Source organism: Moschus berezovskii, chromosome 10 (assembly GCF_049115385.1).
Source record: "Moschus berezovskii isolate FMDL1 chromosome 10, NW_MosBer_1.0, whole genome shotgun sequence".
NCBI classification, from domain to species: domain Eukaryota; kingdom Metazoa; phylum Chordata; class Mammalia; order Artiodactyla; family Moschidae; genus Moschus; species Moschus berezovskii.
In genome coordinates, this window is record NC_142469.1 from 58706314 (window position 1) to 58732557 (window position 26244).

Below are 26244 nucleotides of genomic sequence, written 5' to 3' on the forward strand. Positions count from 1 at the left end.
CAAATAACTCTGAGACATGAATTTATATCACAGGGAGACAGAAAAGTAAATCAACACAGGTAATATGGTGTCATCAGCACCCCAGAAGAGTGCCCCATAATTAATGAAAAGGAGAGAAATCTAACTCCAAGATCGACTGATCAGCTCTGGAAGAGGAGATAACATGTGAGCAAAGTCCTTGCAGGTTAAAGAGAAACTCACAGAGTGACACTGTGAGAGAAGAATAATCCATGGAGAAGGAGGCTTCATGTAAAGAGGTTTGCGTATGGGGATATGCATGAAGTTTGCAGTGACTGTGTTATAGCATGTGGGTAGTAAATTGTTTTTTAAAAGGCTAAAGAGATAAGATGTTTCATAGTAAAAATAGAACCTGTTTTGGGACTTCCCTGGTGATCTGGCAGTTGAGACACCACACTCCCAATACAGGGGGCATGGGTTTGATCCCTGGTTGGAGAACTAAGATCTCACATGCTGCACACAATGAATTTTTATTTAAAAAATGGAACATTTGAACCACTTTAAGTGTTCTTGCCTGGAGAATCCCAGGGACGGGAGAGCCTGGTGGGCTTCCGTCTATGGGGTCACACAGAGTCGGACACGACTGAAGTGACTTAGCAGCAGCAGCAGCAAGATGAATAAACCTTGTTTTGGAGTGAGGCAAGAGTGAAGACAGATAGGTTCATTGGTTATCAGGAAGTTTCTCTAGCCCAGGAAATAAGTATTGAGGATTTGAACTAAGACGGTGGTCACAGAAATAGAATGATACTGATTTATACAAATTAAGGGAGTTTATGCAAAGTCCTGCACACAGATAACAGCTCATCATAATTGCCTAAACTTGAAGTGACCAAGATGTCCTTTAGTAGACGAATGGATAAATAAACTGTGGTATCCAGACAATGGAATATTACGTAGAGCTAAAAAGAAGTGAGCTATCAAGCTATGAAGAGACAGAGGGGAAATTTAAATGTGTATTACTAAGCAAAAGAAGCCAATCTGAAAAGGTTACACACTGTATGAACCTAACTATACAACATTCTGGAAAAAAAAAATGAAACTATGGAGACAGTAAAAACATCAGCGATTCCAGGGGTTAAGAGAGGGAAGGAGAGATGAATAGGCAGAGCACAGAGGATTTTTAGGGAAGTGAGACTACTCTTATGATATTATAATGGTACATACACATTTTGTTTACACAGGATGTAAAACACCAAGAGTGACTACTATAAACTGCAGACTCTGGGTGATGACGATGTGACAGCAACAGTAAGGCCATCAACTGGAGCACATGTGTCTACTCTGGTAGAGGGTGCTGATAATGAAGAAGGCTATTCCTATGCTGGGGTACAGGGGAAATCTCTGTATCTTCCTCTTAATTTTGTCATGAGCCTAAAACTCCTCTTCAAAAACAGAGTATAAGAAAAAGTTAAGGAGGTAAGAGTGAAAGGTTTTGGTGACAGCCTATGTGCAGCACAAAGATGGAGTGTTTTAGGATGACTCCTGAATTTCTGGCTTGGGTTAACTCTCAGAAAGGTCACATCTCTATGGAATATCCAAGAGGAAATGCTGACTAAGCAGTTGGCTTAGAGATGATAAAACATGCTCTACAGGACAGTAAGAATAGTGCACATTAAGGAGATGAGAAAGATAAAGGACAGGGTTAGAAACACAGTCTGTAACCAGGAGACAGGGATGAACTCTGAAGCTGGAGTGCAGGAGAGGGGACAGAGGCACTCCACACGTGGATGAAAGAAAGCGAAGGGGGGCAGAAGAGATGAGCACTCATGTGACACCAGAGTACCCAGGGGGATATTCATGGAGCTGATGGGAGAAGAGTCTGTAAAAGAATTGAAAAGGAGGAGGAGGAGAACTAGGAGAGAGTCTTGAGAAAAGAGAGGTGTAGGAAAGAAAGGCGCTACCGGTATTGAAAGGCTATAGAGTGGTCACGTTAAAGACCATAAAGGCCCACTGCCTTTGACAATTTGGAGGCTTTGGTGACCTTCGCTGGAACAGCCTTTGAGGAGTAATGAAGGCCGAGGACTGAGTTCAATAGAACTGAGGAAAGAATAAGTGGTAAGGATGCACAGACACTGTCCCCAGTTTGGTAGTTAATAGGAGAGGGCTGTGGTGATGAGAGAAGAAAAGTTTCTCCTGTCTTATTGATCCTATTTTAAAAATGAAACAAAGGTACCAGCGGAGAAGATACTGAAACTATGGGAAACACAGGAGGTGGCTGACAGATCAAGTTGCTGAAAGGCAGTTTAGCCTCAGAGAACAGAGCAAACATTTAACTATGGGCAGAAATATTTGCAGGTGGAGGGTGGGCAGGAGGATGAGTATCTTAAATGAAACATAGATTTTCTTTTAATGTCTCTAATTTTGAGTATTGATAATGGAATTAAGTGTGACTGATTTCGTTTGCTTTATTGATTCTGAACTCTGGCATTAGTAAAACATTGGAAACATTTTATTTTTTAGAAAACTATGTTGAGAGTGGTTTTAAAATTGCTCACTGGACAACAAATAGTTAGCTGAAAATAGAAATGACTAATATTAGAAAAATCCTTCAAGACATTCTTGTCCTTAAAAACTCACAAACAAAGAAGACATAGTGAACCCTAGATTATCCATATAACAAATTAAAATGACAAAATGACTTCCTTGGTCAGCAGGCACATCTCTGGGCTGTCACTGACATCCTTTGGAGTGGGCTTAGGGAAAAAGAGCCAACATAATAGCATGTGAAAAAAACTGACTGGGATCCTAAAATGGCTACTACAAAACCTATGATATATTTTAGAGCCAAGTATTAATGACATTTGGCAAATATGACAGTCTAGATTACCCATGCCAGATAGCAAATAGTCATGATTAGAACAAATAATTAGTAGTTGGCAATGATTAAGTAAGGCTGATACATTCCTACCCTTTCTGATCATTCTCACTGACTTAAAAAGAAATCTGAAAGATTAAATTGATTTTTAATGTATTTTCCAAAATTCGTACTTTAACTTTCTCCAAAGACAAAAGCATCAGCTCTAGTGAACTATTGAATAGCACACAGTATATTTGATTAGGGGCACATTAAATATATATGTTGGTACAATCATCTGTCTTATCTAATGTGGGAAAAAATAGCTCAGTGGTGGAGAAAAATGAATGTAAGTTATAACTTCTCAACCTTGAGGATAAATTATTCCATTTAGAACACCAACTATATATTATGTATCCAGGAGACAGTGCTAATTTAATAATTAAAATTATAATAATACATTGTTTAGAAGAGATAACCTCCTATAAGTCATTGCCATATTACTTAGTTAAAAAATGATAATCTATTAAAATACTGTAAAATATGAAAGATCTTTAGTGCTAAATGCAATCCCCATAGAAAGTATTTTCAACTTAAAAATAACTGTATTCAATGGGTAACAAAAGACTTATTTATTAACGTATTTTCTTCGCATAATACAAAATTTCAATATTTAAGCAGGAGAAGTTTACTGAGTGGATGTACCATTCTCACTAAACACTGCTATGGACTGAACTGCATCCTTCCAAAATCTGTATGTTTAAGTTCTAAGCCCCAGTGTTATGGTATTTGGAGGTGTGCCTTTGGGAGGCAGCTGGGTTTAGATGAGGTCCTGAGGGTGGGGCCCTCATGATGGGATCAGTGTTCTCCTGAGAAGAGATACCAAAGAGCTTGCGGTCTCTCTCTGTCATGTGAGAACACAGCCAGAAGGTGGCCACGTGCAAGACAGGAAGAGAGCCCTCATCAGAGCCTAACCATGTTAGCACTTGATCTTAGACTTCCTGCCTCCAGGACTGTGAGAAATAAACACCTGTTTATGTCACCTGGTCTGTGGTATTTTGTTATGGTAGCCTGAGCTGACGAATAAACACACTGAGCCCCTGTGATGTGACAGGAGGGAGGGGGTAAGAAATAGAGAGGTGTCAGGTATGACTCCTGCTTCCAAGAGCCCCACAGTGTAACTGGGGTGGGTAAGACACTTTCAACCACGTCAGCCCATGAGGAAAGTGATGCAAAACCAGCGCTCAGAGACTTTCCGCTTCTGTGACATTATTTCAAGGATCCAGCGCTTCTCGAAGTTGAAAGGGAAAAAAGTCATTTCTAAGTAAAAGAACACTAAAAATCACCATTTATGAAAAAAAAAACAAAACCAGAATACCCAGAATTCCTAATACCCTCATGGGAGAATAACATTCTTTAAACCTTTGTACCTTCACTGAAGAGAGAAAATGACTAATTCTCACGGCAGCCCATTTAGTGTAAGACTAAATGAAGACAAGGGATGACTAATAAGCATCAGTCACAGAGCAGGGAGATTTAGGGCAGGAAGTCACTTCCTCCCTCCTGCTCCCTTTACATTCTTGGCTTCTGAATGATTAATAGTAAGAATTTTGGCTTCGCTTTACGAGGTGATCCAAAAATGCACACCATAAACAGAACAATGCCTTCAATCTGGGGAAATGCTCTTTTATGCTTGTAGAAACAGAAAACAAAACAAATTAAAAAAAAAAAAAGACACCCCCAGCCCAGTTTTCCTTATAGTGATAAAATACTCTACCTAGGGCACTCCTACCCTTTGCCGCTCACATCACAGCAGCACGTCTCCTCTTTCAGGTCACGTCTTCCCCATAAAAGTGCTAAACTAATGCCGCTTAATGACAAATTAATGTCCATGAATAAAAAATACACCTCTAATAGCATAGAGTAATTTGCCATTACAATATCATCATTGGACATGCCCCTGGTTTAATACGATGTATTTAATTCATAACCTAATGAGTGATATATAAAAAGAGGGAGATGAACCCTGCAATTACATTTATGTGAGTCTGTCACCTTATTTGTAAAACCTTAGAGTCATTTACATTCAAATTAGAACAAATGAGTGATTTCACAAAGTGTGGTGATAAATGACCACAGCGGCCCAAGACAAAACTGTATTTCCTGTGAACACATTAACAGTTTCCTATTATTTGTTAAAAATTACAATGCATATTGCCCAGTGTGGTGTGAATAATGACTTTTTTACTGATTAGGTCAGAAGACTAATATGTAGCAAAATAAATAATTTTTCTTTTCATTTTTTCTGATTTTTGCTTTAAATTAACTACTGAATTCTGGTGGATTCACACTGCCACCTGCTGCCTAGGAGCAGATACTAAAACCATATTCCTATCAAAAGGAGTAAATTCACCACTTTGGTGGTCTTATTTAGAAAGTCTAGTGAGAGTCTTTCTCGTCAGTATATTTAAATTGCATTTCATAATAAGGGCTGATACTTGGCAAACCAAAAGATCACTTACTAATCAAATAATAGGATATACCATGTGTTGTTTAGGGGAGGGAGTACAAAATCTACAAACCTTTTTTTGAGTACAAAATCTACAAAGCTAACTACAAAAAAAGCCATTTTCAGCAAAGCATGTTTATCTCCTAACACATCACTTTCAGAGGGTACAGCAGAAAATCCAGTGGCCAGTACCCCTGATCTTATGTTAGGGGAGTTATGGGTAGGGTCGTGTGTGGCTGTGTGTGTGTGCTCCCTACTCTTGACCCTTGGTACAATCTGAAGGTGATGACTGAAGGTGCTGCCTGTCCACTGAGGATCTCCACCACCTAGTCCTTCCTCCCAGTGTCAAGTTCCAACATGAGAGGAAGGCCTTACTGTCCAGAACAGAGCAGACTAGGAAAGGCGTGAGGATAAGATACGAGACTCAGGAGGATCAGGCCTGGCCTTGGAGACCAAGTAAGGGTTTCTGTAGTTGAAATGATGCGGCCAAAGGGTCATTAGGGAAGCTAGTACAGTTTTCCAAACAAGATCAACATCCTAGCTCTGACTTTGAGTTTCTCCATCTGCAAAGAGAAAAGAACACTCACCTGCCTTAAGGGTTGCTCAGCAGAGGAGAAATGGGAATCTTTGTGCAAATGACTCAATATGGATAGGCTCTCAATAAATGTTAGTTCTCTTTCCTGTGAAAGATAATGATGGCTCTGGGGGCTATGGTTGGGCATAGATAGAGGTGAGAAACAAGCAGACCCCTTAGGAGGAAATTATGAACTCATAACATATAGCCAGTGATGGTGAGATTCTAAAGAAAGGTAAGAAAACTAGCACTGGAGAAAAGGACCTGGTCTGAGAGATATTTGGGAGGTAGAACCAACGCAACTTGATAACTGATCGGATACAGTGATGAGGAAGGGGGTTCTGAGACTCTGTCCAAATTTCTAGACAACTAACAGATCAATGGTACCACCAAGAGAGAAAAGGATAGATTTTTTCATGTTGGATCTGAATTGCCTGCTTAGATAGAGATGTTCAGAAGCTAATTTTAAAAAGGTAAGGAAAAATCAAAGTTTAGGAAAACTGGACTCAAAAAGTTTGTAATGTTTATCTGAAAGACTCAGTAAATCAGCAGCCACATCAGAATCCCTTTATTCACAGCCCATGTCCTGAGGATGGTCTGCAGAGATTCCTTTACAAGATTTAACATAGTGACTGACATGTGTGTACACATGCATACTCTGAAAAATAAGAAAATTTACATGTTTTACTGGGCCTACTTTAAAACAAATATTGCTCTTTAGTGAACTGGTTCACCTTTCTGATGAAATTTTTAAAAAGAGTACAGCGGGTAAGAAAGAGGAGCAGAAGGCGGAACAGGGAAAGTAACATTCACATTTCATTTAAGACTGAATCTCAGATAGCAGGTAAGGCTGACAGGTCATGCTTATTAATAATATATAACACGACAGGCTGTACAGGATGGAATCCTACAGAATTTCATTGTAAAGCAGTAAGAAAGGATGCACACTTGAGGAGTTGTTTATAAATCCCTCATCTTGGGATGATGGGCTATTACAGTAGCCACTCCTCCTTGCAACCACCCTGTCCTCAATGAGTTAGCCGTTTTCACAGCCACGCTACCAGTTAATCCCACCAACATGCACTGAGACCACATGTGTTCTCAATGAGAGGTCCACTGAGAGGGCCTGGGGCCAAAAATGAATAAGTGAGGACCTCACAGTATAAGGAAGACCTCACACTCTGAGAGGCTAATTCGTGGTTATCCTCCCTAACACAGAGGGATTCTGCTCTTGTGATGTGGGCTCCTGGCCCTCAACAGCCTGCCAGAGAAAAAGCAAGAGAAAGGAGCCCACACAGTGACCTCAAAGTGTCCCTTCCCTTGGCTGGGGGGCAGCAGCAGCATCTAGGCATGTGCCGAAGAAGCTTCAGGTCAATACAACAGCTGATGGCTGGGGAGGCTCAGGGTGGCTTGGGTAGGGCAGTGGGTTTCTAGAAGTGTCCACCTAGCACTTCTCCTAGCATATGCTTTTTAATGAGCCCTAGAGGTCAGGGGGAGGCACCAAAGCCAAAGTCTACCCTTCACATCTCTGAAATAATGGTAATCTGAGAACAACAAAATAATACCAGGTATCTTAGGAAAATGGCTTCACAAACTCCTTGTTGTACCGAACAAGGACTACTCCAGTATTCTTGCCTGGAGAATCCCATGGACAGAGGACCCTGGTGGGTTACAGTCCATAGGGTTGCAAATAGTTTGACACGACTGAAGCGACTTGGCAAGCACCAAACAAGGATGGAGAAAATACTAGTTTCGGTGTTGGGTCTTAATTTCTTGCTATAGCTAAAGCACTACAGATTTTCCATTTTAACAGAAAATGTTTTATATACCCAATAAAATTATTCCATAGGAAATTAAAAACTAGTTAAGCAATAATACCAAAAAAATCATAAATGGGTATAGTTATTTGACTCTGTCAAAACATAAAAGCAGACTGACCCCTTCTGGTAATTTGATAATTCTAAAAGAGAGGCAGGGGATATATTTGTAAAAGACTGACATAATGAAGGCTTCTGCACACAAATGGTTTTAATTCACTTATAGTCAAATTTCCTTCTAAAAGTTGAACACCTTGTAACATCAGAGATAAAAAGGAAAAGGGAAGTTACATAAGAGAATGAAATTAAAACATTGGTGAAAAGAAAGTGTAACCCCTGCTCAAGCAGGCTAATAATAAATGACCTATCCAGAAAACACATCTGTATGCAAGTTACATTTTTTTTTCCCAGAGCAAACAATGAACTGCAAGATTTAAAAATTCCAAAGTGACACAAGTTAGCCAATATTTCGACAGGTTCATCTGATGGGTAGGGAAAAATACTCATGAATGTCCCATGTTCACCTAGAATCCTCATTTAGAGAGAATTATAGTTTATACACACACACACACCCCTGAATATACACACTATTTTAATATGCATCATGATAGTTAGCACCATAAGCAATCTTTTGTCAACACACATCATTAATTATTGTCTAACAGGGAAAAAGTGAATCAGGTGATGATGCTGAAAGCACAAGTTGTAATACTTGTTATAAAAATGTCAAATAAAAGTAAATTCAGTTTCACAAATCGAACACACAGATTCAAAGTCTTATAACCAATGTTATTCTCATTTGTTACTTGAAGAAAAGGATTAAAATAGCTATCCCATATCACCCAATGATATTGAGGGGAAGTGGAAGGAAAAGAAGATAAAACATTTAAACGTTTGCTATTAGATTAAATATGCCGAGAAAATGATAAAATTTTCATCCTCTGTATTGGAATTGCCCCATAGTTGAACATGGCTGACATTCCTTACACTGTCCCCATAGGGAGCACTGGTTCCTATTTCCTGAAGTTGCTGGGGGTATGAAATAATACAATATATGAGAAAGGGCTTTGGAAATGACCTAATGAGTAACAGAATGGCTATATTTAAAATTAGAGAAGTTATTAGGAAGGAAATAATTAGGCAGAAAAAATAGGATTTTTCTACTTACTAATAACATGTCACATGTACAAGGATAGTAGAATTAAATTATGTAGATTTATTATTTTTTCAAATTTACTTTCACTGTTATAATCCTGTAATAAATGCAAGTTAACAGTCATACTAGTAGAATAAATTGGAGGATCTCAAGATAGGGGGTTGGTACTTAACTCTGCAAAATACGAGACTCATAGCCATACTACCTGCCTAAGATGGCCCGTGTCTTCCTATTGAAACAAAGGGTTTTCATCCAAGAAGAAATAAAAAGGTCTTTGGAATCAAAAAGGCCTATCACTCACCAGCTATGGGCAAACTGGGATTATTTCAAATCTTTGATTTTTTACCTATCAAAATTGTACGCTGTTGTGAGGGCCAAATGTGAAGCATCCGTGAGCAAGCACAGGTGCTCAGTGGATGGGCTATTCTCCCCGTCCCCTTCACAAAGCCTTTCCTGCAACCCTAGCAAATCAGGGCAAAAATGCACAGATCACTCATCACTTCTCCAGAATTTACTACCCGAGAAGTTCATGCAGCAATTAATTATATATGACTTCATGATATGCTGGCTACTGTTACTGAAATCTGAAATGACTATCCAACTTTTCATGCATTTCCACAACCAGACAGCATTGGTTCAAGTCAAGACCCTTCCTGGTGTCATCTCTCAGGGCCCCAGCAGTGAACCCTATCTGTGGTTGTTGAGTTGCTCTGCCGCCCAAGGGGAGTGGAGGCCTAGGGTGGGCGGGGAGGGCTGGGGACATGAGGTAGGACGCTGAGAGTTGCAGCTGCCCTCCTAGAAGCCTCAGCTTGTGTCCTGGAGAAATTCTACCACCACAGGCCACATCTCCCACCCACCCCGCTTGTATTTTATCTGTCACTGGGCTCCAGTTGGTGGGTTACTGCAGGGAGAGGAATGTGCAGGGCATACCAGTAGGATGCAAGCTTACATACCTGGATGAGATAGTGAGAACATAAATTGAGAAGCTCCAGTAATTGTAGGTGACTGCCAGCTGCTAACACATCCTGGATCACGCCTGGCTCCAACAAAATCTGGGTTTTTTTTTTAAATAAAAGAAAATAATCAGTTACTTAAAAATTGCTTAATATGCAAATATACTGTATTTAAATTGCTCCTTAACATACTATATCTGAATTAATACTGTTTCTTATTATGAAAGTCAGTCCTTTTTTTGTTCTGATTAATGAGCTGTGGCCCTCACTCTAACAGCTGAGTTCTCACTTCCAATACTCATTTCTTGTGCACAAAGCTTTACACTTAACCACTTACTTTTGCAGGAGGATATGAACATCTGCAAAGACCAATATAATAGTCTTAAAATTCACTTTTTGATGAATGTCATCTTGTAAATACAAAAGAATTTTAGTTTTTCAACGTATACTTCAGGATGTTTTTCTTCAGTAAATCGCTGAAACAGTACAGTTAACAGGTATTTTAGGGAAAAGGGCTTACATTTCTCCTTGAAATATGAGACCAGAGGTAGATATTACTCCATTTTACTTCTAAATCCTATAATAAACTCAATCACAAGCTTTCATTTTTTTTCCTTCTCGATCTCTGATTCTCGAATCCTTTCCATTTCAAATAAAAGATGGAGAAATAGTATTTTTAGAATAGAAAGGCATCAGAGAGAAAGCAAAATGCCCCAGATATACTGGCAATAGCACTCTTCATTTTTTTCTAATTAGGTCCAACTTTGGGCCTACAGCTGCCAGCGCTTGAGCTGGTAAACAGGACTGGAGAAAAACACACAACTAAGTTGACTGAATTAACTTGACGTCCAAGACTGCCAGGCACAGGAAGACTTCAATGCTGCTCCAGACTTCCTCACCCATTTCCCAAGCCCAGTGGTTCCAAAAGACCTGGAAAATCCTGAAAATTGCAAATTCTTAGGCACCTCCCCAGATCTAACTGAATCAGAAACTTTCAAGTCAAGCCCAGCAACTGGTGTTCTGACAAACCCCACTGGGGCTCCCAATGCCCAGTGAAGCCAGAGAACACGGATGGAGTCAGCTCGCTCTCTCCCTCTGTTCCTTCTCACACACTCCTCTCTCCCCAAGCCTGCCAACTCCTCGTCTCTCCTCTTATGCTAATCTCATGATCTTCCAAAGGCTCCCACCACCAAGTCTACCAACCCACCTACTCTTATCTGTTTCAGCACATTTTATGCTCCTCCACACTCCACCTGGGCACTAGATCCCATCGCTCTCCGCCTGATACTTCCCCCCTCTCGTTCCTACATCATCAGCTGTTCTCTTCTACTGGATGATAACTCTTATCAGCATACAAATATGCCATTCGAGCTCTTAAGAAATAAAAATCCCATCCCTTGACCCCAAAGACCCTTCCTGCTTCCCATCATAACAGCTCCTCAGGGGAAGTTGTCTATATAAAACCCCATTGTTTGCTCTACTCTGCTCTTTCAAATCTGTACCTGTTGAGTTTTGTTCCCATGGTTCCTCCAAAAATGCTCTCATCAAGGCCATCAGTGACTTCTACATCCAAGAGCCACTTTTCAACATTTAATCTTACTCAAGCCAGCAGCAGTTGGCAAAGCTGATTGCTCCTCTTCTTGAACAATTTCTTCCCTTGCCCCTAGGACAACACTCTCTCGGTTTCTTCTACTTCAATAGCCAGAGCCTTTCCATCTCCTTCCCAAACTGTAAGCGTTGGAGATGCTCAGAGCTCAGTCCCCCATCTCTTCTTTCCTCTCTCTACTAACTCCATGGATGACCTCACATAATCCCATGGCTTTAAAACTATCCACACACTGATCACATTCAAATTTGTTTCTCCAGCCCCAACCTCACCCTTGAACTTCAGACTGATATTCAACCACCTATTCTGTGTCACCACTTGGGTATCTAATGGGCAGCTCAACCTGAAAGTGCCCCACACTGAACTCTTCATCCTCTCCACCAACCGCCAAACCTGCTCCTATCCCAATCCAGCCATTTCAGCAAAAAGCAGCTCAGTTATTTTCACTAAAACCCCAGAGCCATTCCTAACTCCTCCTCTTTTTCTCATACCTCACATCTGATCCATCAGCCACTCCTGTTAGCTCTACTTCAAAACAGTTCCAGAATCAAACATACTCAGTACCTCTTTCATCATTATCTCTCTAGTCCAACCTACTGTCTCCTATATAACAGCCTCCTACCTAGTTGAACTGCTCTCTCCTTTGCCTCCTCGCACTGCTAGTATCAATCACACGGTTCTTTAAAAACAGAAATGAAATCATGTCACTCTTTCATTCAGAACTGTCCAACAACTTTTTATCTCATTGGAAAAAGACCAAAGTGTTCACTATAAGTTCATTTCGATACACAGAGCACCTTAGTGTTTACATCTAGCTGCTTTCTTTGCCTGGATTGCTCTTCCTCAAGATATCAGAGAGGCTCACTCCTCATACTCTTCAGACCTCTGCCCAGACAGCATCTTTCCTAAGAGGCCTTCTCTGACCATCCTATGTAAAACAGTACCCCACTCCCCATCACCCCATCCCCAATCTCTTTGCTTTACTCTCCTTCATAGCACTTAACATCTCTCAAAATACTACAATTTGTCTCGATGATTTTCTGGTCCCATCACTTCATGGGAAATAGATGGGGAAACAGTGGAAACAGTGTCAGACTTTATTTTTTTGGGCTCCAAAATCACTGCAGATGCTGACTGCAGCCAGGAAATTAAAAGACGCTTGCTCCTTGGAAGGAAAGTTATGACCAACCTAGATAGTATATTAAAAAGCAGAGACATTACTTTGCCAAAAAAGGTCCGTCTAGTCAAGGCAATGGTTTTTCCCGTGGTCATGTATGGATGTGAGAGTTGGACTGTGAAGAAATCTGATCGCCGAAGAATTGATGCTTTTGAACTGTGGTGCTGGAGAAGACTCTTGAGAGTCCCTTGGACTGCAAGGAGATCCAACCAGTCCATTCTAAAGGAGATCAATTCTGGGTGTTCACTGGAAAGACTTATACTAAAGCTGAAACTCCAATACTTTGGCCACCTCATGCGACGAGTGGACTCACTGGAAAAGACTCTGATGCTAGGAGGGATTGGGGGTGGGAGGAGACAGGGACGACAGAGAATGAGATGGCTGGATGGCATCGCCAACTTGATGGACATGAGTTTGAGTGAACTCCTGGAGTTGGTGATGGACAGGGAGGCCTGGCGTGCTGTGATTCATGGGGTCACAAAGAGTCGGACACGACTGAGCGACTGAACTGCACTGAACTGATTGGCCACACCCAGGCGGCATGCAGGATCTTAGTTCCCCAACCAGGGATAAAACCTGCACCCCCCTGCAGCGGGAGCATGGAGTCCCAACCTCTGGACTGTCAAGAAAGTCCTCTAGATATGTTTTTAAATTCAGAATTAACTTTATTAATAAGCCTAACATGAGAGGAAAGAGGGAAAAGGACTATCCATTTTATTTCTCAATGATCAAAGAAGTGAAAAAGTTAAGCATGTGTGGCAAAAATACCAACACTCATCTTATTCTGAAAATTCTTTATAGCTCCTTTCCTGTCTAGTCAGAGGGAAAAACCTGAATTTTTCTAACTCCTCAAGGAGAAAGGCTTTGACTGACATTCAGGAAATTATTGCAGCTCCCTTCACAGGAGCAAGGATGTAGTGCATTCTTGCAGAAGAGGCATGGCCTAAGGCGCAGAATGGGGAATAGATGGATTAGAAAGGTTAGTCTCAGCCTTTAAATCCTGTCAGTTGCGCTTATTTCACACAACTGGCATTCATGATAACCTCTAAGGCTCGGTAACGCCAAACACAAAGACAGATATCACAGAGAGACAAGATGAATATTCCATAGCACGTGTAACACGTCCAGCGGGCCACCTGGAGAAACCTCAGAAGAGAAACCCATACTGGGATTGGTTTTTTGTCTTTGTTTCTTGATTTCTGTTCTGTATTTTTCTTCTCTCATTATAACATAAGTTTCTCCACAAGAAAAAAATGCTTTAGCACGGAAAATCCCTAAGTGATTTTAAAGGGAGTGGTTTGAAAAAAAACAAAAAATCTATCAGAAAAGCTGGGTCTCACTTATAGAAATGGAACCAGCATTTCCAAGCTCCACTTACATTTATTTACGTTAGTCGCTCAGTCGTGTCCAACTCTTTGCAACCCCATGGACTGTAGCCTGCCAGGCTTCTCTGTCCATGGGATTTCCCAGGCAAGAATACTGGAGTGGGTTGCTATTTCCTTCTCTAGGGTATCTTCCCAACCCAGGGATCAAACCCGGGTCTCCTGCATTGCAGGCAAATTCTTTACCATCTGAGTCACCAGGGAAGCCCTTAAAGTCTTTTCAATTCAGTTCTGTAGCTTATTGGTGACTGCTTGTCCTCATATATTTTTCCAGAGAATTTGTGTTTGGGCAGAAAAACAAAGGTTGGATCTCATCACGGTGTACAGTATGGCCAGTCTATCAGCTGTCTAGAAGAACTGGGTGAAAATGGCCTTCTGTAGAAGGAAGGGCTCTCCCACACGTCAGTTGATAGATGACAATGGAGATCGCTAAGTTTAAGTGTTGCAGAGCACATGCTGGGCACGCTTAGGCCTTTTCAGGAATGCAAATCCACCCACATCTAGTCTGGCACTCAAAGCAGGTCAGATGGGAAGAAGGATCACTCCAGGACCCAGGACCACCCACAGGAGGGAAGGGTGTCCCCTGACAGTTCAGAACACAGAGTAATAGAGGGGGAGCTTGACACATCTAGTCAATCATCAAACTGGAGGAGCTTAGCTCAGATGAGATAGAGGACAAGACCAATGTCTGAATAACAAAAAAAGATTAAGAAATGCAGGATGCATAAAGCCAAGTAGTCCAGAAAATCACTAATGCTTCCCAACTGGGCTGGCATTGCCTCCTTCCTCAGTGATGCTCCCCTGCCTGGGTGGAGGCAGAAGTGGGGTGTCTTCAGACTGTTCAAAGAGGTTCTGATGCAACTCAGGTGGGCACGAGCTGCCTGTTCACAGGCCATTGTATGGAACATGCTTTCCCTGCCACCCACTCACACTTGACCTCCAGGCAACAGAATACAGAGGGCTGAACTTGAAAGAGGGGAGCTGACAGTCCTAGCTGGGGAGGTGACAATATCATTTCAAAAGCTTTCCTGCAGCTGGTAGCAAGCTAGTCCGTGTCAGCTGAGGAAAGATCCACTGCTGACCCCTGCCCGAAATGCTGAGACTCTGCCTTTATTGTGATCAGCTGAGGATAAGAAGCAGTCAGTGGCTCTAGTCAAGGCGACACTGGGTAGTTTGACAAAGCAACAGAGGTAAAAGCCACAACTACAGTTGAAGATGGTGGTCTCTAAAGATACCAGTGAGAGTTACCACATCAGAATTCAGGCATGAAGGGTCCAACTGCCTTGCCAGAAGGAGGCACTCCTGAATATTCAGACCAAAGGTGTCATCTGGCCACTGATCTAAGCAAGGTTGGATCTGCACAATCTTTGTGTGTGCTAAGTCCCTCAGTTGTCTGACTCTTCGTGACCCCACGGACTGTAGCCTCCTCTGTCCATGGAATTCTCCAGGCCTCCTCCAGAGGATATTCACAACTCAGGGATCGAACCCCTGTCTCTTAGTCTCTTGCAGTGGCAGACGGGTTCTTAGCTACTAGCGCCACCTGGGGAGCTGCACAATCTCTAACAAAGGGCTTCCAAATTGGAATGAGACTGGGGCTCTGGGTCCCAGCAATATCCTCGGGCAGGACACAAGGCCAGAACCTTAAGAAAGAAAAGTATGAGGGAGAGGTGAGAGTCTACAGAGGCTACAAGATGAGCCATGTCCTCACTTGACAGGGCTCTGGGAGGACAGGGCTTGGACTAATGGAGCACACAGACCCCAAGGTCTGCCTTTCCTTCTGCAGCTCCTTCTCTCAAATCACCAAGTGTCTGTTCATCCTTTTAATTTTGCCTTCTTATTGTTTTCTTCTCTTTATTTTTTTCTCTCATTTTACCTTGCTTCTTGGAGTTGCTACTGGTAAGGACTGTCTTTAATAGCCATGGCAAGTCTTGATGTGATCTTTTATCCTGCTTTATGAATAGGTGAGTTAGCATCTTCAAAAAAATGTTGCATCTCAGTTCTTCAAAGCTATCTTCCTCATTTTTTGCTTCAGGAGATGTTTAAATTACTTACTTCTGGGTTTGTGGATAGAGTAGTCTGAAAGAACTGAACATGCTGAAGTCAAACAATGAAGATCTTTACCAAACAAACAACTGTGCACACAGGAACACAAGCACTTTTGAAAGCTCTCATGTAAGCGAAAATTAGATGCGGCTTAAGACTATTTATAAGAATAAATGAGAGCACATTTATTCTTCTTTATACTTGTTTCTTTGGGACTTTTTTTTTTGTATAATATAGCAAAAATGGCAAATGATTACAATTTGAATTTATAAATAAAAACAAGTAAATTATGTAAATAACTTTTAAATTATCTGATATTAAGGATACATAAAATGCTTTGTATAAAGTTCTTCAACAGACTTCCTATAGACAGAATGTGAACCATAAGATCTAGCTGTGAGAAACTGCCATCAATTTAGTTTTTCTTTCAAAACCATTAAACTAAGGATTTTTTAAACCACAAGGTGGCGCCTAAGATTAAAGTAAAAGGATTTTCTAAATTAGGAAGAGTATCTTTATAACAGACACTTTATTTCTCAGAAAGAATAATAAAAAATAAGGACAATAGGCAAGTATGAATTCTACTTTCTAGGTGTATCTATAATTTTGGGAAATGTTCATAAACATTTCTGTTGAAACACTTAATACAAGTGATCCAATCAAAATTCAGTAGTTCTCCATAAATCAGGTCCCAGTTTATGAATATAAGAAGTTCAAACTTTTTGTCTTTGTATTTAGAAATTCTTATGATATGGCCCCAACCTAATTTATAAAACTTCCAATTCTGAAACCCTACGGTTCCTTTGCTAAAGCCAATAGCCCACTGTCTTCCACATACAGGCAATACCTTTTCTCCACCTTGAATGCCCTCCTAACTTCTTTAATCTCTATATCAAAATCCTACCCATTTGTCAAGATTCAGTGAAGTCCACTTCTTATACAAAGCTTTGCAAGATTTCCCTTCACCCTAATCTGAAACTGGGATTAATCTCCTGGACTCCAAATTACCACAGATGTCTAATGAACTAAAACTATGAGCTCCAGGTCACACCACCTGACTTCAAATCCCAGCTGGCAGAATGAAATTGAGATAACTACTCAATGCTGCCTCAGTTTCCTTATTTATACAATGAATTATAATACCTATCTCAAAAAATTGTTTTAAAGACTGAGAAAATGCATTTTATGGAGATTTATGGAGAACTACTGAATTTTGATTGGTGTCACTTGTATTGTTTCAACAGAAATGTTTATGAACATTTCCCAAAATTACAGATACATCTAGAAAGTAGAATTCATACTTTATTATCCTTACTTTTTATTATTCTTTCTGAGAAATAAAGTGTCTGTTATAAAGATACATCATTACAACTGTATATGGCTGTGTTAGCTAAATGGCTTAAACAATTCAGGACTTATTTTTCTCATGAAACATAAATTAGGCAGCTTGGAGTGTCAACAAACCAGGTTTCTTGCAATTTCCTACTTCTCCAATTTTAGCCTGTGGTTTCACGGTCACAAAAAGGCTGCCACACCTCCAGGCATTGCATTTGCACTCAAAGCAGAATGAAATGAGAGGAAAAGGAATAGAAATAGTATGCCAGCTGATATTATTTACTAGGAAATAACAGATTTCCTAAAAATACTACCACATGGACTTCCATTTACATTTCATCTGGCAAGTCTAGTTCATGTGGCAACTCAAAACTGTAAAAGAACCTGGGAAATTGAGTTTTAATAGCTAGATGCACTATTGTCCCAAATTAAATTGGAATTTTATATAAAGAAGAAGGAGGGAATGGGTGTTGTGCAGACAAAGTATAGGCCATGACTCTTAGCAGAGTAACTGCTTACATAAATCTGCAATAAATGTCAATCATTATGTTTCTTTTTCACGTGACTGCTTTCGCCCTGAGTGAGTTAGGTGTGTATGTGTGTCTTATTTTATGTATTACCTATGAGACTATGATGACAGGGTCCATCCTATTTCATCTTCATTGCTATTGAACAGCTTAGAAGACTACCTCAGGAATTATTTAGTAAAGAAATTTACAGGAGTAAAAAATACAGATCCTGGAGAAAATGTTCAGTTCAGTTCAGTTCAGTCGCTCAGTCGTGTCCGACTCTCCGCGACCCCATGAATCACAGCACGCCAGGCCTCCCTGTCCACCACCAACTCCCGGAGTTCACTCAAACTCATGTCCACAGAGTCGGTGATGACATCCAGCCATCTCATTCTCCGTCGTCCCCTTCTCCTCCCGCCCCCAACCTTTCCCAGCATCAGAGTCTTTTCCAGTGAGTCAACTCGTCGCATGAGGTGGCCAAAGTATTGCAGTTTCAGCTTTAGCATCAGTCCCTCCAATGAACATCCAGGATTGATCTCCTTTAGAATGGACTGGTTGGATCTCCTTGCAGTATAAGGGACTCTCAAGAGTCTTCTCCAATACCACAGTTCAAAAGCATCAATTCTTCGGTGATCAGCTTTCTTCACAGTCCAACTCTCACGTCCATACATGACCACGGGAAAAACCATAGCTTTGACTAGACAGACCTTGGTTGGCAAAGTAATGTCTCTGCTTTTTAATATACTATCAAGGTTGGTCATAACTTTCCTTCCAAGGAGCAAGCGTCTTTTAATTTCATGGCTGCAATCAGCATCTGCAGTGATTCTGGAGCCCCCAAAAATAAAGTCTGACACTGTTTCCATTGTTTTTCCATCTATTTCCCATGAAGTGATGTCAAAAGTCTCCATGAGATAGCCTGGTCAACATTTCAACTAACAGTCGTAGTAATGTGTACAAATAAAGGTCACCTTTGGGCTGGATGTTTCATATGATGAATTTGTGATTTGATTATTGATTCCTTAAGTTTCAAATTTTGTCAGGTAGTTTTCTTCCAAACATAGTACACTTGTACAAATTCCTACAAGATCTTAATATCAAACACTGAAATATACTAATTGATTTTCAATTTATGAAAAAGCAATAAACTTTTCCATCTATTAGAATACAAAAAAAGAGAAAATGAGACTTGATTTTCAGACTATCTTGAAAAAATGCTTAAAACCACAAAGGTAAAACCACAATAAAAACATACTAGTAAAAAAAAAAAGTATGGTGATAATCACTTGGAGATTCTACTATTTTCCTTCACAAGGTTACAGTCTCATTTGCTTCATTTGAAGTTTCTAAGGTTATAGGCAGATAGTAGAAGCATAGTCCCTAAGATGCTAAGAAATCTTGGAATAGATAAGGACACCAGTACTATATTACTGGGACTTCCCTAGTGGCTCAGTGCTAAAGAATCCACCTGCCAAGGAAGGAGACACAAGTTCAATCCCTGGTCCAGGAAGATCCCCTGGAGATGGAAATGACTACCCACTCCAGTATTCTTGCCTGGTGAATCCCATGGACAGAACCTGATGGACTATAGTCCATGGGGTCACAAAGAGTTGAACATGACTTAGTGACTGAACCACCACCACTATATTACTAGGAAACTCCATGTTGCCCCACAAAAATTTTATTACCATAATGAAACTTTAAAAGTCTACATTTGTTGCTCCGTATTCTTCCTTTCCTATTTTAGGACACGTGAAAGGGTGATGGATTAAATACTCAAGCTAGGTGCTCAAGCAGAGAGAGAAGAAACGACTCAGATGGAATTACTAAGGTGCTAAGATTAGCAGTGGGCACAGGGTGATACAGGAGCATTTGGCTGGAGGTGCTTCATTTCAATGAAGTTGTGAAATAATTCTTTACACAAAAAACTTGGTCCCCTCATTTTGAGCAAGCCTCATTTTCTTTTAGCCCCTTTTCCATTTTCATAGTTCTGGTATTTCAAAGCTCTAAGATCAATAATTCTGTCAGATAGCCACTTCCAACAGTTTTCTTCATTGTGTTTAAATTAACAAAATATATTATTTAACAAGATGTAAAGATGAATTATATATACTTACATTCCTTTAAAAATATGGCCTAATTATTTGAAAAGGCAGAACAAATTTTTAAGAGTTTCTAACTCCAAGAGAAAGAAGCAGTCCCAGCAATTAAATATAATGAAACATGAAGGTCATTACAGGTTATAAGAAACGCCAAATTAATTATTAAGATTCACTGTTATAACTAGTGCTCTTTCAAGGGTGATGAACATGGGAGGATTCATTTCATTAAGCTCTATAAATGAATCTGAACTTTTCCATACAGAACTAGTTTCTTATAATGCTAGTATGGCCAAAGGAAAAAGAAACATTACTTTAAAATACTGACGTCCAAAGATGGAAGGTCTCTGGGAGAATGAATAGGGCTGGTGCCAATGTTCATTTATAGCTGGCTGCTATGACGTCACTGCTGGGTGCCTGAGCGTAGACAGAAGCAAAGAGCCAAAAGGAACCATTATGCTTCATGCGATGATAGCGTGGGCACAGGATGCTGCAGGAGCACTTGGCTGGGAATGCCTCATGTCATTGAAGGAAGCTGTAGAATAATTTTCCACATGAAGAAATAACTCACTAATCTTCAATTCCATGTTCATTTGGGGAAGTCCCTGTATTTACCTTGTAAGAATTGGAAGTAAAAGTATGGCTTCAGGAGCCACTGTAGCAACACAGGCAAGTTATTGACATGTTTGTTTTCAGCATCATTACATTTTTATTTTTTGCATCATATTTTTAAAACGGGGGGATGACTACTATCTACTTTTGTAAAGTCTACATATCAGGATAAAATGGAATAATTCTGGTAAAAATTTAGAATAAGCCCTGGCATGTTTCACAGGGTAAAAAATATAGGTGCTATTATTACTGTCATTAATTCCATGAACAGAAAATAATTACTTCACAAATAATGACTTCTATTTCTAATGTTTACATCGCCTACTACAGACCAGGTGCCATCTGAGGTAATTTCATACATGTTATCTCTCTTTCTTATACTGTTCCCCACTCCTCACTCCTGCAAGGTAAATATTAACCCTAAGGCAAACGAAGAAACTGAAGGTGGAGAAATTTACCCATTCAAACAGAAAAATCTGTTCTGAGTGCTACACTGTCTAGGCACCTTTCCAGGCACTTTGGGTACGAACATGAACAAGACAAACAAGTTTCCTCATTGTACAGTGCTCAGAATCTAGGCTTTGGCCACTAAGATAGACTACTGCTGCTGCTGCTAAGTCACTTCAGTCGTGTCCGACTCTGTGCGACCCCACAGACAGAAGCCCACCAGGCTCCCCTGTCCCTGGGGTTCTCCAGGCAAGAACACTGGAGTGGGTTGCCATTGAGGTACCATCAACTGGCAAGGGTAAAAACAAAGGAAGAAACAGATTTGAAGGAAACATCAAAAGTTCCATTTTGGAGCTATGTTAAATGTGTGGCTTACTGGATGGCTCCTGGTCATCCAAACAGAGACATCAAGTAGTCAGAAATATATGAGTCTAGCTAGCAAACTGTAAGTCCCAAACCAAATTTTTCTTTCACATACTTTTTGTATGGCCTGTGAGCTAAGAAAAAAACGGTTTAAGACAAAAATTTTACTTGCATTTTTAAAATTTTATTTTAATCATTAATAAACTTCATCTTTTAGAGCACTCTTAGGTCCACAACAAATTGAGCAGAAAGTAGAGTCCCATATGCTTCCTAATCCTGCATACGCACAATCTCCCCCATTACAAACAGTTCCCACCAGGATGGCACATTTGTTCCAATCAATGAACCCACACTAACACAGTATTAGCACCCAAACTCCATACTTCATATTAGGGTTCACTCTTGGTTTGGGGTTTGGATGAACATCAGGAGTGAGTATAGAGTATTTTCACTGCCCTAAAAATCCTCTGTGCTCTGCCTTACTCATCCGTACCTCCCCCAAACCCCTGAGAACCACTAATCTTTTTATTATATCCATCAGTTCAGTTCAGTTCCTCAGTTATGTCCGACTTTTTGCGACCCCATGAGTCGCAGCACACCAGGCTTCCCTGTCAATCATCAACTCCCGGAGCTTGCGCAGACTCATGTCCATTGAGTCGGTGATGTCATCCAACCATTTCATGCTCTGTCGTCCCCTTCTCCTCCCGCCTTCAGTCTTTCTCAGCATCAGGGTCTTTTCCAATGAGTCAGTTCTTTACATCAGGTGGCCAACGTATTGGAGCTTCAGTATCAGTCCTTCCAATGAATATTCAGGACTGATTTCCTTTAGGATGGACTGGTTGGATCTGCTTGCAGTCCAAGGGACTCTCAAGAGTCTTCTCCAGCACCACAGTTCAAAAGCATCAGTTTTTTGACACTCAGCTTTCTTTATAGTCCAACTCTCATATCCATACATGACTACTGGAAAAACCATAGCTTTGACTAGATGGACCTTTGTTGGCAAAGTAATGTCTCTGGCTTTTTAATATGCTATCTAGGTTGGTCATAACTTTTCTTCCAAGGAGCATGCATCTTTTAATTTCATGGCTGAAGTCACCATCTGCAGTGATTTTGAAGCCCCCCAAAATAAAGCCTGTCACTGTTTCCACTGTTTCCCCATCTATTTGCCATGAAGGGATGGGACCATGATCTTAGTTTTCTGAATGTTGAGTTTTAAGCCAACTTTTTCACTCTCCTCTTTCACTTTCATCAAGAGACTCTTTAGTTCCTCTTCGCTTTCTGCCATAAGTGTGGTGTCATCTGCATATCTGACGTTACGGATATTTCTCCTGTCAATCTTGATACCAGTTTGTGCCTGATCTAGCCCAGCATCTCTAGTACTCTGCATACAAGTTAAGTAAGCAGGGTGAGAATATATAGCTTTAATTACTCCTTTCCCAATTTGCAATCAGTCTGCTGTTCCATGTCCAGTTCTAACTGTTGCTTCTTGACCTGCATACAGATTTCTCAGGAGGCATGTATTATCTTCATAAGCTTTGCCTTTTCCAGGATGCCATACAGTTGGAATCCCAAAGTATGTAGCCTTTTCAGATTGGCTTCTTTTACTCAGCAGTAAGCACTTAAGTTTTCTCCAGGTATTTTCATAGTTTGATAGGCCATTTCTTTTTAGTGCTGAAAAATACTCCATTGTCTAGATATACCACAGTTATCCATTTGTCTATTGAAGGATGTCCTGGTTGCTTCCAACTTTTGGAAATTATGAATAAAACTGCTATAAACACCTGTATGCGTGTTTCTGTGTGAATGTTAAGTTTTCAATTTCTTTGGGAAATACCAAGGTATGTGACTGCTGTATTGCATGATTAAGAATATGTTTAGTTTTGTAAGATGTGTCTTTTGTGAACATTGTCCCCCAATCTGTGGCTTGTATGCTCATTCTCTTGATAAATCTTCTGCAGAGCAGGTTGTAATTTGAATGAAATACAGCTTATCAAATTATTTTTTTCATGAGTCATGCCTCTGGCATTGTATCTAAAAAGTCATCGCCATATCCAAAGTCATCTAAATCATCTAAGTGTTCTCCTGTTACCTTCCAGAAGCGTTATAGTTTTGCATTTTACATTTAGGTTTATGATCCATTTTGAGTTGATTTTTATTTGGGCATAAGGTCTGGCTAGACTCATTTTCTTGAATGTGAATGTTCAGCTGTTTCAGCATCATTTGTGAAAAGACTATCTTTGCTCCATTGCATTGTCTTTGCTCCTCTGTCAGAGATCAGTTTTCCATATCTATCTGGGTCTATTTCTGGTTTCTGTATTCTGTTCCACTGATCTATTCATCTATTATTTCCAGCCAATACCACAGTGTCTTGATTACTATAGCTTTATAGTAACTTGAATTCAGACAATTTCAGTCCTCCAATCGTTTTTCTTCAATGTTCTATTGGCTCTGGGTTCTCTGCCTCTCTCCATAGAACTTTTAGGAACAGTTTGTCAATATCAACAAAACAACTAACTGGGATTATGATTAGGATTGCAAGGGAGAGTGACATATTAACAGTGTCGCATCTTCCTATCCATAATCATGGAAGCTCTTTCCATTTATTTAGTCCTTTGATTCCTTCTATCAGAATTTTGTAATTTTCTCACACAGATCTTGTTCATATTTTGACAGATTTCTTCCTAAGTATTTTATTTTAGGGTGCTAATGCCTAAGAATGCTTTTAATTTTTTAAAATAGGTTGGAAAACTTCAAAAGATGAATAATATGCTGATATATAAAAAAAATATCCAGCTGAGCTATATCAAATCCTAAAATATGATTCTGTTGAAGTGCTACACCCAATATTCTAGCAAATATGGAAAACTCAGGAGTGGTCGTAGGACTGGAAAAGGTCAGTTTTCATTCCAACCCCCAAGAAGGGCAATGCCAAAGAATGTTCAAACTACTGCACGATAGAATTCATCTCACATGCTAGCAAAGGAATGCCCAAAATTCTCCAAGCCAGGCTTCAACAGTACATGAACTGAGAACTTCCAAATGTTCAAGTTGGATTTAGAAAAGGCAGAGGAACCAGAGATAAATTGCCAACATCCGTTTAACTTATATAAAGTAGTCACTCAGTTATGTCCAACTCTATGCGACCCCATGGACTGTAGCCTACCAGGTTCCTCCATTCATGGGATTTTCCAGGCAACGATACTGGAGTGGGTTGCCATTTCCTTCTCCAGGGGCTCTTCCCAACCTAGGAATCGAACCTGGGTCTCCTGCATTGCAGGCAGACGCTTTACCATCTGAGCTATCAGGCAGGCCCGTTGGATCACAGAAAAGGCAGGAGAATTTCAGAAAAACATCTCCTGCTTCATTGACTACGCGGAAACCTTTGACTGTATGGGTCACAACAAACTGTTGAAAATTCTTCAACAGATGGCAATACCAGACCACCTTTCCTGCTTCCTGAAAAACCTGTATGCAGTCAAGAAGCAACAGTTAGAACCGGACACGAACAACAGACTGGTTCAAAATTGGGAAGGAATATGTCAAGGCCGTATGTTGTCGCCCTGCTTATTTAACTTATATGCAAAGTACATCACGCGAAATGCCAGGCTGGGTAAAGCATAAGCTGGAATCAAGATTCCCAGGAGAAATATCAATAACCTCAGATACGCAAATGACACCACCCTTATGGCAGAAAGCAACGAGGATCTAAAGAGCCTCTTGATGAATGTGAAAGAGGAGAGTGAAAGAATTAGCTTAAAACTCAACATTCAAAAAACAAAGATCATGGCATCCGGTCCCATCACTTCATGTCAAATAGATGGGGAAACAATGGAAACACTGACAGACTTTATTTTTTGGGCTCTAAAATCACTGCAGATGGTGACTGCAGCTATGAAATTAAAAGACACTTGCTCCTTGGAAGAAAAGCTATGACAAACCTAGACAGCATATTAAAAAGCAGAGACAATGCCAACAAAGGTCCATCTAGTCAAAGCTATGGTCTTCCCAGTAGTCATGCATGGATGTGAGAGTTGAACTATAAGGAAGGTTGGGTGCTGAAGAATTGATGCTTTTGACTTGTGATGTTGGAGAAGACTCCTGGGAGTCCCCTGGACTGCAAGGAGATCAAAGCAGTCCATCCTAAAGGAAACTGGACCTGAAAACTCATTTTAAGGACTGACGCTGAAGCTCCAATACTTTGATCACCTGATGCAAAGGGCTGACTCACTGGAAAAGACCCTAAGGCTGGGAAAGATTGAATGCAGGAGGAGAAGGGGATGACAGAGGTCAAGATGCATCCATAAATAAAGTTTTATTGGAACGTAGCCATGCTCATCTATTTACTTATCTGTCTCTGGTTGTTTTAATTCCATAACAGCAGAGTTGAGTAGTTCCAACAGAGCTGGATATGGCCTGCAAAGGCTGAACTATTTATTATTTGAACCCTCACAGAAAAAGCTTGCTGATCTCTAGTCTGGAGTGCAAGTGGGGACTAGCAGTCAAGAGCACAACATTGTACCAAATAACATGGGTCTGGATGATGGTACTGAGGAAGCTGTTTAGATATAAACAGGAGGGTTTTGACATATGAGGAACTCAGAGCCTACGGAAGGAGGCACAAGCAAAGACCCTTGAGAAGGGACGATGGGGAGGAGAGCTGGGGGGAACAAGAACAAGAACCCACGGAGTGTGGTGCATTCACAAAACGGCTTCAATGGAGAGGCAGGCTGACTGTGTTGAATGCAGCTGAGAGGACAGGATGAAATCAGTCCAGCAATATCTGTGACTATCAGATCAGTTTCAGTGGGATGCTGAAGATGGAAACTTCCAGACATGATGAATGGATCAGGGAG

At 40.5% G+C, this 26244-nt stretch overlaps 1 protein-coding gene across 1 annotated transcript in view; it reads right to left on the minus strand.

Annotated features, from left to right (window-relative positions):
• The window catches only part of KLHL32 (kelch like family member 32), a 217725-nt gene that overhangs the window by 81776 nt on the left and 109705 nt on the right, over nucleotides 1–26244 (minus strand). Inside the window, exon 5 of the mRNA XM_055433048.2 lies at nucleotides 9822–9920. Within this exon, the coding sequence (XP_055289023.1) occupies nucleotides 9822–9920 (99 nt within the window). The remainder of the gene's footprint in view (nucleotides 1–9821; nucleotides 9921–26244) is intronic.